General features: G+C 47.3%; 1 protein-coding gene across 2 annotated transcripts in view; it reads left to right on the top strand.

Moving 5' to 3' along the window:
• AP2B1 (adaptor related protein complex 2 beta 1 subunit) overlaps positions 1-12,340 on the top strand; it is a 126,382-nt gene that overhangs the window by 41,581 nt on the left and 72,461 nt on the right. For both annotated transcript variants that reach the window (XM_015408042.1, XM_015408041.1), the window contains exons 6-9: positions 6,765-6,955; positions 8,721-8,942; positions 10,695-10,815; positions 11,242-11,337. In XM_015408042.1, coding sequence (XP_015263528.1) covers positions 6,765-6,955; positions 8,721-8,942; positions 10,695-10,815; positions 11,242-11,337 — 630 coding nt within the window. The remainder of the gene's footprint in view (positions 1-6,764; positions 6,956-8,720; positions 8,943-10,694; positions 10,816-11,241; positions 11,338-12,340) is intronic.

Raw genomic sequence — 12,340 nt, 5'->3', positions numbered from 1 at the left:
TGTCTACTCAGACTGGCAGTGGTTCTCCAGGGTCTTTAGTGGAAGTCTTCACATCACCTACTGCCTGGTCCTTTTTTAACTGGAGATGCCAGGGATTGAACCTGGAACCTTCTGCATGCCCAGCAGAGACTCTGCCACTGAGCCACAGTCCCTGCCCTGGAAGTTCCTCCAGCTGAAGGTAGCATACCACCCCATATTGTTTCTTTGGATCTTTCTGAATAAATTAATTTACAGTCCTCATGTTATCTCCCCTAACATTCTTGAAGGTCAGGTACATATTCTAATTTCACAGGTACGCTGGCAACATGGGTGATCGGGCTCCACAGGTGCCATTGCTGGGTGGCCAGTGGTGGCTATCACTGTCTTTCTGACCACCACTGTGCCTGCAATTTGTACCAGTCAGTCAGACAAGCCTTTATTGGCATATACATATAGATACAATAGTAAGTCGACCTGATTACAGGTTAGGAAAATACAAAATCCGTGCAGAGTAAAATTAGAGTTACAGGATTAAAAAACAGAGTAACAGCATAATAAAAACTAATTCATAGTGTTACTTATCAGGACGTGTAACTATTTATTTATTTATTTATTTATTTATTTATTTATACATTCGATTTATTTACCGCTCTGACCCCAAAGGGTCTCTGAGCGGTTTACAGGTAGTTTCAAATACATTTTCCCCCTAACTAAGGCCACATAGTATACAGGGGTGGGGCTGCCTACCGGCACCCAGGTGGCAGGGCTGTTGTTCTCCGGCTCCGGCATCTTTCCTCCAGGTGGTCTTCGGGGTCGGCATCCTGTCTCCGGTGTCCAGGGGCAGGTCCTCCAGCACTGGCAAAGAAACTTTGCTACTATTTCAGTTATTTCTGTATCTGGATTATCAAGCAAGAAAAGGACTGTAAAATCATCAGAGGTCTCTAAAAGGTGCGGCTAATATGGGATATAAAAGATCCCGACGGGACGCCAATCAGAGAGGGCACTGGAGGAGAACATGGGAGACATTTTCGACACAGTCTTTCATACAAGGACAGCACCTGCTAGGATAGGGAATCCCTTGGAATCTGCCAGATAAGATAGCTGAAAGAAGAACGTTAAATCTAGCCAAGGAGATGGCTCTGTGCAAATTTGGAGCTATGAGTTGATAGAGGTATACAGCCGGAAGGTTTGCATTGGGAAAAATCCCTAAGTTTAAGGGAGAACAGGTTCTGTTAGCCAGGCTATAGAGAGTTTGTAACTCTGAACCTAATAACCTAGATTTTATTTTTTAAAAAGCCTCAAACTCAGAAAGCATAAATAAGGATTCTAAGGATAAATTCAGGGAACGCAATTTGTACCAGACCTAGTCAGTCCAGAGACTTGCTTGCCAGCCACACTGACTGATGTTGCCTGCCTTTACTTCCTTGGCTTTAAAGAAGAACCTCAGGCCTTGTTACACAAAAATCTCAAGTAGACCCCAAAGCCAATTCCCAACCGTAGCCCCTGTCTAAGTCCTAGATGGCTTGGCACAGATTTGAAGCCAGCTTGAGCAAACCAGAAAAATAAATATCACGTTTGCATGAAACAGTTCACTTGGAGTGCACAAATGTTATTATTGTCTTTACCAAGCCATCCTGGTGGATCTCCATCACTCCATCCAAAATTGCTTTCAGTTTCTGCCAAGTCAGGCCACTGGTCCAACTAAGCCAGATAGTCTGTCCTCCAGGCCTCTAGTAAGAGAAGCATAATAGATCCATTCTGGTTCCCTGATACTCAAACCTCATCTTCAAGCATCATGTCCTGTTCCAGGCAGCAGAATTTAAGAAAGGTGGAGGCCAATGGGGACAGGTTTGGAGGAGAGCGATGAAGATGGTTCAAGGCCAAAAGCTGAAAACGAAACCGCCAGGCAGTCAGAGCCCAAAACCGGAAGAGGGAGCAGACATAATTAAACTGCTAGCGGACATGCTCAAGCCGGTGATGGAACAACTCAATGGTATTAACCAGCAATTGACCATGATGAATAAGAACTTTGCATCTCAACAGCTCCAGCTGAATGAAACGGAGAAAAAAGTGGAGCAGGCAAATGAGAAAATTAAAAAGATAGACGCCACAAGCAAGAAATTGAAGAAAAGAATGGGAGAAGTGGAAACGAAGCAGAACATCCAAGAAAATCGTTTGTTGCAGTTACAGATGGAAAAAGCTAACATGATTCTCAGGTTCTAGGGAGTTCCTGAAGCAGAGCGGGAGGACCTGAGGAAGGTGCTTAGCGAGATTATCGCTCCAATAATAGGCTTAACAGCGGATGAGCTTGTAAAAGAAATGGAGCTAGCCTACAGGGCATACTCCAATTATATTTTTAAAAATAGCCTGCCTGGAGAAATAGTGGTCAGATTCTCAAGAAGACAAACCAGAGATGCCATCTTAACAGCGACTTCAGCAACTCCACTGAAAATGGGAAATGTAATCATCAAAACTTTAAAAGACATTCCATTTAAAATTCGACAAAAGAGGAAAAACTATAAGGGTTTAATCTCTTTTCTTCAAACTAATGGAACATCGTGCAGATGGGCGGTCCCGGAGGGTGTCATATTTAAGATCAACGATAAAAGAGAGAAGATAGACTCCATCTTCAAAGCCAAAGAGTTTTTGCGGCGTCAGCTGGGAACAGAGGAAGAGTCTAAGAAGGAAGAAACGAAATCTAGTGACTCTGCCATCTCTGGAACGGAAGAGGACTCTGCTGCAGAAACGGGTGCAGGTCCCGCCAGAAATGTATACGATTTTAGAGACAGAAAGCCAAAGTGAAGGCAGAAGGACTCGGAAAATGGCCTTTTGAAGCGTAGAACAAGAAGATGATCAGAAAGTTCTCTCATAACAACTAACATATTAAGACATTTGAAGTTGTGATAAACAAGAACTCTACAAATATATTGTGATATTAACACTTTCAGTACTAACACTTCTATTAACAGGGATAAGATCTCCTCCTCTTGGGGTTTTAGCATAGTGTGGTTATCTTTCCTTTATCCCTAGTTGTAGTTCCCTTCCCAATATTTTCTTTGTAGTTCTGTAGTCTATTGCAAAATAAAAAATATCCCTTTCGGGGGTTTAAGAAAAAAGAAGAAGATGGTTCAAGGCCTGGAAAGGTCGGGGGAACTAGAGAAGAGAATACTGAAGGGAACCGTGATTGTGGTCTTCAAATTCCTGAAGGGCTATCACCTGGAAGAAGGCAAGTTTGTTCTCTGAAGGGCAAGCCTAAATCGAACGGGTGTTTTATTTACAGGAGGGAAGATTTTGGTAGGACAGTAAGAGAAACTTTGTAATGGTAAGCACTTTTGGAAAATGGAACCAACTATCTCAGAGCACATGTGTGAGCGTGGAGGTCTTCCAGTAGAGCCAAAGAGACACCCAATGGAGATGCTGTAGCTTTGGGTTTCCCCTGCTGAGCCGTGGGTCGGTCTCGATGACCTACACAAGACCCCCTTTCGACTTTGATGACTCTGCAGTCTCAGGCAGAGAAGGGTCCATCCCAGCAAGTATCCCCCCAGAAATCCTCGACCTGGCGATGCCCGGGATTGAACCTGGAGCCTCCCGCCTGCAAAGCTGGAGCCTCCGCCATCGTGCCGCTGCCAGCCTGCCCGCTCCCCTCTGTTCCCTTTCCAAGGCTTTAATGGGATGCTAAGTGGAGGATCCAGGATGTTAAATGGCAGAGCGTTCTCCTTCGTTAGCCGCATTCCACACTTGGTTTAATTTCCAATTAGCCTTAGATGATAACAGAGTAATCTAATAGCTCTTCTTCCTTGGCAGCCTGAATCCCTTCCCGTTCTTCTCTCTCTGTCACTCGCTCTCTGCTTTGAAGGAGAGAGACAAGGCCGCCCCTTCGCCCCGACCCAGAGCTCTCTCCTGCAACCATGTTTTGCTCCCTCCCATTAACAATGTGCCGCCACCAGTCTGGATGGCTCAGCGAAGATGGCTTTCTCCCCTCGCCTCCAAGGCTTTTCTTCGCCCGCCCAAGGGTGGGCTTGGCTTGCCGTTTGGAATAAAGAGATATGTGCGGGCGGGGGAGGATTCTTCTGCGAGTGCCTCCCCGCTGCTTTAATTGTTCTAGGAGTCTGGGGCGCCCATCTGCCAGGCAGTTCGGTCCTCTGACCTACCTTGCGAAGGTGTGAGGCTGCTGCATTGAATCAGGCTCTTGATCCGCGTGGCCCAGTGCTGTCCTCTGGCTGGCAGTGGCTCTCTGGGGTCCCTTGCACATTGCCTGCCACCTGAGCCCTTTGTCTGGAGACGGCAGGGATTGAAGCCGGGGCCTGCTGCGTGCCCGGCAGGTGCTCTTTCTCCGCATGACGGCCTCTGCTTTCTGTTCCTGGCCTGTTTGGGGAACCCAGTTTTATTTGTTCAGCAGTGTGGGAGGGGGAAGCATTCCTCACAGTGGCTGTTATCCATCTGTTCCTAAGGCGGGGGGGGAAAGAGATTTTGGAGGGTCAGCCCCCCCCCGGGGCCTGCTGGGCAAATAGCCCTCTCTTCAGCCTGTTTAAAAACTAAAGCATGAGCACAGCTGTCTCTGCCCACTGATTCTCTCTTGTGTGTGGAGAGTGATACTGAACACACATGAAAGCTGCCTTATATCAGATCCTTGGTCCATCAAAGTCACGAATTGTCTTCTCATGCTGACAGCGGCTCTCCAGGATCTGGGAGGTCTTTCACATCACCTACTACCTGGGCCTTTTAACTGGAGATGCCGGGGATTGAACCTGGGACCTTCTGCATGCAAAGCAGGGACGCTTCCACTGAGCCAGAGCCTCTGTGTCAGCCTGTCTCTGGACTGTACCTTTTTAGACTCCCGGTTGGGACTTGCACAGCAAAAGGCTTCATTAAGCAAAATCCTTGTAGTTTTCTAGGGTAAAGGCTGTGCCTCAACTGTTCTTCATGCCACAGTAGTCTTTGGGGGGGAAATTTAAATAAATACAATAGACTGACAGACCTAAAGCACCTAAAACCAAACCAGTGTAAATATGACCCAAATATATCAAGCATTGTCATTCTGCGCTGGAGACCCCTTCTCTGTCTACTACACAACATGTAATCAAAACATAGCGAGTGTGATGAAATGGTTACTGTATTTGTTTAGGATCTGGGGGACCTAGATTCGAATCCTCATTCTGCCATGGAAGCTCATTGGGTGAGTGTGGGCCAGCCACTCTCTTACCTCGGCCTACTTCACAGGGTTGTTTTAAGGATAATCTGAGCAGTGTTCACTTATTGACAGCTGCAAGGTTTTTATATGCTAAATATTGGGAAACAATGGAGACTCCCAACGAAACAAGAATATGTGAATAAGCTGTTCGAAACAGCTGAGAATGACAAATTGACATTGGAGATGAAAGCTGGAACAGAATGGACTTTTCAAAAAACTTGGAAGAGATTTTATGACGGGTATAATATAAGCGTGATAATTTGATAGAAATTTGAGTACGCAGAAAAGATAAGCTAGTCAAATAGACAATGAGATTAGAAATGTAACAAATAGATAATCGAAGAACAGAATAGGCCTCCTGTTATATGTTTTATGTTTGTTAGTGGTAGTTATGCGTTGTTTGTTTTCATGTGTGTTTGTAGTGTATAATGAAAAGAAAAAATAATAAAAGTGTACCTACGGGTACTTCTTTTTAAAAAAAGATAATCTGAGCAGTGTTGTAAACCACTTTGGGTCCCCGCCAGAGAGGAAGGCGGGGTACGAATATCAAAAATAAGTGTTCATTTTAAAAATTCTAGACCCCATTTTAAAACAATAGAGCCAGACAGCAATGCGTGTTTTAGCTAGCCTCCCAACTCCACCCCCATCTTTCTTCCTCGATTCAAGAAAGGGTTCCCAGGTAAGTTCAAGAATTGCTCGTCATCTGCCATGTTTTAATTTAACAACTTCAATTCGTTTCGAAAGCTTGGCCGTTTGCTAGACGTAATTAACCCACGTTTTAATGGACAGTTTTTATATATTCTCCCAGTTTTTAGCAACCGCCATTTTTTTTTGCAGTGGGGATTACAGCAAACTCGGAACGACAAAAGCGTTAACGAGTCCCAACAAAACGATCCACTGGAGGCATGGGACCCACCGTGCAGTTTATCGGTCTCTTGCTTTTTCTCCAAATGTCTTGCACCCACGGGGCATCGCTACCACATGATATGAAAATGTCACCGATGCTTGGCCACCTTCCCGGCATTTATTAGAAGTACTCTTATGTTTGTGTTCTATATGCAACCGTTTTTGTTCGTTCGTTTTGATTGGAGGAGCATCCTATCAGGTAGAACCCCCACCCCACCCCGAATCCACCGTGGTACAGCCCAGACCAGGTCTACCACCTCTATGAGAACAAGGCCCATAAGTCCAGCCGCAATGGGATGTGCCATGGGGTTGTCCCCTCGAGAACTACATCCATTCAGTCCTGTCTCGTATAGTGGGCGTCTCTGATTGGTATTGCTGCAGATCCGTCGTCCAGTGGGCTAACAGCCAGATTTTTTTCTCCAGGAGATCTGAGTTCAGATCCCCAATTTCCCTTCCCTCTCTTCCACTAAGCAGATCCAAATGGGATAGAATGAATGAAACGCTGGTTTGGTCAATGTAAACCTTTAAACCTTAAGGCGCCACTGGACTTGAATCTTCACTTTAAAACTCTGTTTCACCGAATTGTAAGCTGTGTTTAATAGAATGTGCAAAGAAGTGGCAGGCAATGACATCGGCAGCACCCGCGCTCTGCCCCCGAACCCTGAAGCCTTTTTTCTCCCCCCGCCAGGTGGTAGCGAATGCCGTAGCCGCCTTATCGGAGATCAGCGAGTCTCACCCAAACAGCAACCTGCTGGATCTCAACCCACAGAACATTAACAAGCTGCTGACCGCCTTGAATGAGTGCACCGAATGGGGCCAGATCTTCATCCTGGATTGCCTCTCCAATTACAACCCAAAGGACGACCGCGAAGCCCAGAGGTGGGTGACCCGGAGGTTGCCTGGCTCAGGGCAGCTCTGCTCAGCTTCTCCCTGGCATTTCACCAAATCCAGCAACTCCACCCTCGTGGCAGCTGCGTGAGGCACCCCTCGCTTTTAACACCCATTTGAGTCCTGTGGAACTCCTTGCTACGGGATGCTACAACGATCGTCGGCATCCATAGCTTTTGGCTTTAATCTTCGGTAAAGGCAAAGGTTTCCCTTGCTCGAAAGCCAGTCGAGTCCGACTCTAGGGATGCGGTGCTCATCTCCGTTTCCAAGCCAAAGAGCCAGCGCTGTCCGAAGGTGTTTCCGTGGTCATGTGGCCGGCATGACCACACGCTGAGGCGCACGGAACGCCGTTACCTTCCCACCAAAACGGTACCTGTTTATCTACTTGCAATTTCTTGCTTTCAAACTGCTAGGTTGGCAGGAGCTGGCATGTAGGCAAAACAGATCACAGTGCGTGGTCCGGACAGACTGTTGGAGGCAGCGTAGTTCCGAGTTCAAGATGCTGCAGGAAAATCAGCAAGGGTGTGTCCATGCTGCTCTGCTTATAGCGTTCCTTCTCTAGCAGAACCTTTGAAAGCTGCAGCATTGGAGGATTTCCAGTGCAGAACTATTTTATATTTTTAGCTAATTGTACTGAATCCATTCTAACATACTGCTCCCTACTGCGTTCGCTGCTTTTAGTATTGGGGGGATATTGGTAATTAATGGTTCTTCTTAAAAAAAAAAAAAAAAGAGTTGTGCTTGGTGGAGATTATGTCCTGTGTGGTTGTTTGGTGCCACCCTGGGTGTTCCTTAGCATAGAAGAATGGGGGAGAACGTGAGATACTTCTTTATACAGAGAGTGATTAAAATGTGGCTATAGTGATGGCCACAGGCATAGGCAGCTTTAAAAGGGGATTGGATAGATTCATGGAGGACAGGTCAGTCAGGGTCTACTAGCCATGTTCAGAGGCAATCAACCTCTGAATGCCGGTGCCAGGAGGCAACATCAGGGGATGGTGTCAGCTTCTGTGCCCTGTTGTTGGCCCTCCAGAGGAACTGGTTGGCCAGGGCTATTTTGGGGCAGGAACGCACAGGAACGGAGTTCCAGCTGGCTCCTGAGTTGGCCACACCCAACGGGAACTCATTAGCATAATAGGCCACACCCAACAGCAGAAACTCATTAGGATTGGCTAGAGTAGGTGTGTGTGGCCTAACATGCAAAGGAGTCCCTGCTACAAAAAAAGGTCCTGGGTTTTGACAACAAGATAAACAGAATAAGAAGCAAAAGGTGGGTGTGGCAGGATGACCACACTTCTAGCAACAGGGGGCTGCGACCTAATATGCTAATGAGCTGTGGTGTCAGGGTGTGGCCTATTATGCTAATGAGTTCCTGCTGGGCTTTTTCTACCAAAAAAAGCCCTGTGGTTGGCTGCTGTGTGAGGCAGGATGCTGGACTAGACGGACCACTGATCTGAACCAGCAGGGCATTTCTTATTCTTATGACTAAGTAAATAAGTTAATAATACGGTGGCCCAAGGGACGGGTTGATGGCTGCACCAGGCAGAGCAGACCCTTTGGAATGCCTCGCACTGCAAGTCAGTCCTGGGTCCCTGAAATCTGGCAGTGGTTCCCTCCAGTGTAGCCAGAGTTCTTGGGGATGAGCCAGAAAGAGCATCATACATCAGTTGGAATGTCATTTCTGCCAGGCCCCAGAAGCCGTTGTGGAGACTGGACTGTCGCCAACCTTGGGGGGCCCTCCCATTTCTCTCCACAGCATCTGCGAGCGAGTGACGCCCCGCCTCTCTCACGCCAACTCCGCCGTGGTGCTGTCAGCCGTCAAGGTCCTCATGAAGTTCCTGGAGCTCCTCCCCAAGGACTCGGACTACTACAACATGCTGCTGAAGAAGCTGGCCCCTCCTCTGGTCACCCTCTTGTCCGGAGAGCCCGAAGTCCAGTATGTCGCCCTGAGGAACATCAACTTAATCGTGCAGAAAAGGTGAGAGAACAACCTTCCTGGAGGGGCCATTCCAGAACCTTCTCTCTGAATTGCTGCCAGTAAGGTAGGATGACGTGACATGTGGGAGACTAGTCCTGACATGCGGCAGCCCCCATGTGAGCACGTGCAGTCAGGCTAGGATGACTGTGTGCAGGGCTATTTTTGGGCAGGAACGCACAGGAACGGAGTTCCGGCTGGCTTCAGAGTTGGCCACGCCCACTGCAGCCAAAACCTCTGTGTGCATGGCTACAGAGGGAAGGCCTAGAGAGCGACACCCCTCCCAGTGACTCCGAGGTGGGCGGGCCAGGGGGTGCCCTGGAAGGATCGGGGAGGCATTTAAATGCCGCCCCATGTCTTCCCAGGCAAGCCAAGGGAAGGCACGTGGGTGTGGCCTAATAGGCTAATGAGCTGTGCTGTCAGGGGTGTGGCCTGATATGCTAATGAGTTTCTGGTGTTGGGTGTGGCCTATTATGCAATGAGTTCCTGCTGGGCTTTTTCTACGAAAAAAGCCCTGACTGTGTGGAAGCACCACTTGAGTGAATTCACACTGTCAGGCAACCTGTCTTGTGCCCCAATTCCTGGGGGAGGGGGGGGGGGGGGGCTGAGAGATGTCTCATGGAGAGCTTCCCAAATCCTGGAGCCGTTCCTGAGGATCTACCGTGTAGACGAACCAAAGAGAGGCGCCAGTGGGGGAAGCTTTTGGGTCCCCTAGGCAGGCAGGCAGAGGGTGGTGCTTCCGCAAATGTATGTATTTAGATACTTATACCCCACTTTTCTCCCCAGTGGGGACTCAGAGCGGCATGCAACATTGTCCTCCATTTTATCCTCACAGCAACCACAGGAGGTGGGTCAGGCAGAGAGAGAGTGCCTGACCTCAGGTTAGCCAGTTTGGTGTAGTGGTTAAGTGCGCGGACTCTAATCTGGGAGAACCGGGTTTGACTCCCCACTCCTCCACTTGCACCTGCTGGATGACCTTGGGCAAGCCATAGTTCTGGCACAGCTGTTCTTGGAAAAGAGCAGTTTCTGTCGGAGCTCTCTCAGCCCCACCTACCTCACAGGGTGTCTGTTGTGGGGAGGGGAAGGGGAAGGAGTTTGTAAGCCGCTCTGAGACTCCCTTGGGTAGTGAAGGGCGGTGTATAAATCCAATCTCTTCTTCTTCTTCTTACTGAGTGAGCCTCTGTGGCAAAATTGGGGATTTGAACCTGAACCTTGATGCGGGAACCGTTTTGTCATGGTGGCACTCACTGACTCATGCTGGCAAGGAGTTCCTTTAATGTTCCTTTTCCCCCACTTCAAGAATATTCGTTTAGCCCGATCTTGTAAAGGTTTATTGTTATACTTAGAGATGTTGCATTAGATGTCTTGATAGATTTGTTCAGCTGTTGCTTTTACAGCAACAGCAACAGCTTTTTGGGGTTTTTTAAAAGTTATTTATTGATTTATTTAAAACAATCATTAGCCGCCATTCTTCCTTATGGAGCTCAAGGCAGCTCACCGACATGGATAAAACACATCAAATAAAAAGCATTGAAAACATAAAAACCAACATTTAAAATCACTATTCAGGATCGGTAATAAACTTAACCATATCAGGGTTCCCCCCCCCCCACCCATCCTCCGTTGTTATAATGATATCTGTAAGATTGTTAGCCTCCTTAAAGATTGGGAAGTGCAGATTTGCAAACGTCCCAAATAAATATTGGGAAATTGCTTGGAGCGATTTGGGATGATGTGTCCATTCCCCCTCTCCAGGCCAGAAATCCTGAAGCAAGAGATCAAGGTTTTCTTTGTGAAGTACAACGACCCCATCTACGTCAAACTTGAGAAGCTGGACATCATGATCCGTTTGGCCTCCCAAGCCAACATTGCTCAGGTCAGTGATGGAGGAGGAGAGAACCACATGGGTGACTCTAAGCTGCTCTGGAGGAACTACGGACTAAAACGATGTTGTTGTTGTTGTTGTTAGCCATTCCGTCGTGTCTGACTCTTGGTGATCGATTCTGTGGGCCAGCGCTCTCCACATTTTCCGAAGATAGGGAAGATAAAGAGCCACAATTGGTGCCGGTTTTTTAAAAGCCACTCCACTAATTGGACGTTGGCTTGAAACACATTTTCAGGGTCATTTCTCCCACTCTGTTATTATGAGGGCTAGAATCCTTTTTAAAAAGACTCTCATGTTGAAAGCTTGGGTGGAACTAGGGCAGTGTAAGGGAAGAACTCTCAAACACCGAGATCTTTAAACTGTAACAAAATCTTTGATTTTGTGTGTGTGTTTATGTGTGTTCTGCTTTTCTGACAGGTCCTGGCAGAACTGAAAGAATATGCCACAGAGGTGGACGTGGACTTTGTCCGCAAGGCAGTACGTGCCATCGGGCGATGCGCCATCAAAGTGGAGGCGAGTATTTGACTCCCCCTGTTTCTTTTTTTCTGCTTTCCATTTTTAAATCCCCAGGGCTGTTTATGTTTTGCTGCAGAATGGCCCAAGGTTTGTTGATTCCTATGTCAGTTCTGTATAACAGCTATTTATCTTGTGCTTCCAAGCAACCAAAACACTTTTCACAGATTAGATTGAAACGTACAGCCCTGTTCCACTAACCGTGGTGCTTTCCTCTGGCATGGAGAGCTTCTGCTGGTGGAAGGGTCAACGGAAGATGCCTCGCACTGGAGGAGAGTGCTGCCATTAGCAGAACACGCTCATCAGATCCAGCCCAGTATCCTACCTCATCCAAAGGCTGCCCCCTCAACTTTGGGCCAACTGGAGCCATTAAGAATTATTTCTCATGGCTTGCTAGCATGACCTTTGCTCACAGTCTGTTTTCTTTTCTTCTTTTTTTCAAATCCCCAGAGGGATATTTTTTATTTTGCAAAACTACAAAAACTGCAAAGAAATATTAGGGAAGGGACTACAACTAAGGAGAAAGTAAAGCAAACCACACTACACTAAAACCCCAAGAGGAGGAGATCTTTTCACTGTTAGTAAAATTGTTAGCACTGTTAGTGTTAATATCACAATATACTTGTAGAGTTCTTGCTTATAACTACGGTCTGTTTTCTTAATACGCCTATATCCCATGCTGCATGGAATCTCTTCTGGCACCACTTGAGAGCAAGATAAAGTAAAAGCCTTATAAACTCAAGAAAACGCAATGAGCCCTGACCTGGATAGCCCAGGCAAGTCAGATCTTGGAAGCAAAGCAGGGTCGACTCTGGCAAGTACTTGGATGGGAGACCTCCATGCAATACCAGCAGTCGGGAGGACAGGGACAGGCTTTATTCAGCCACATCTCTGAATATCCTCCAGGCCCCCAGCAGGGGTCAGTCACCAGAGGTCGCCATGGCTTCCAGGTGCACACACACTCACACATGAAAAAATACAAAAGAGAACACGACGAGTTAGA

Source organism: Gekko japonicus, unplaced genomic scaffold (assembly GCF_001447785.1).
Source record: "Gekko japonicus isolate JY-2015 unplaced genomic scaffold, Gekko_japonicus_V1.1 scaffold1, whole genome shotgun sequence".
NCBI lineage: Eukaryota > Metazoa > Chordata > Lepidosauria > Squamata > Gekkonidae > Gekko > Gekko japonicus.
This window is presented reverse-complemented; position numbering and strand designations above follow the sequence as displayed.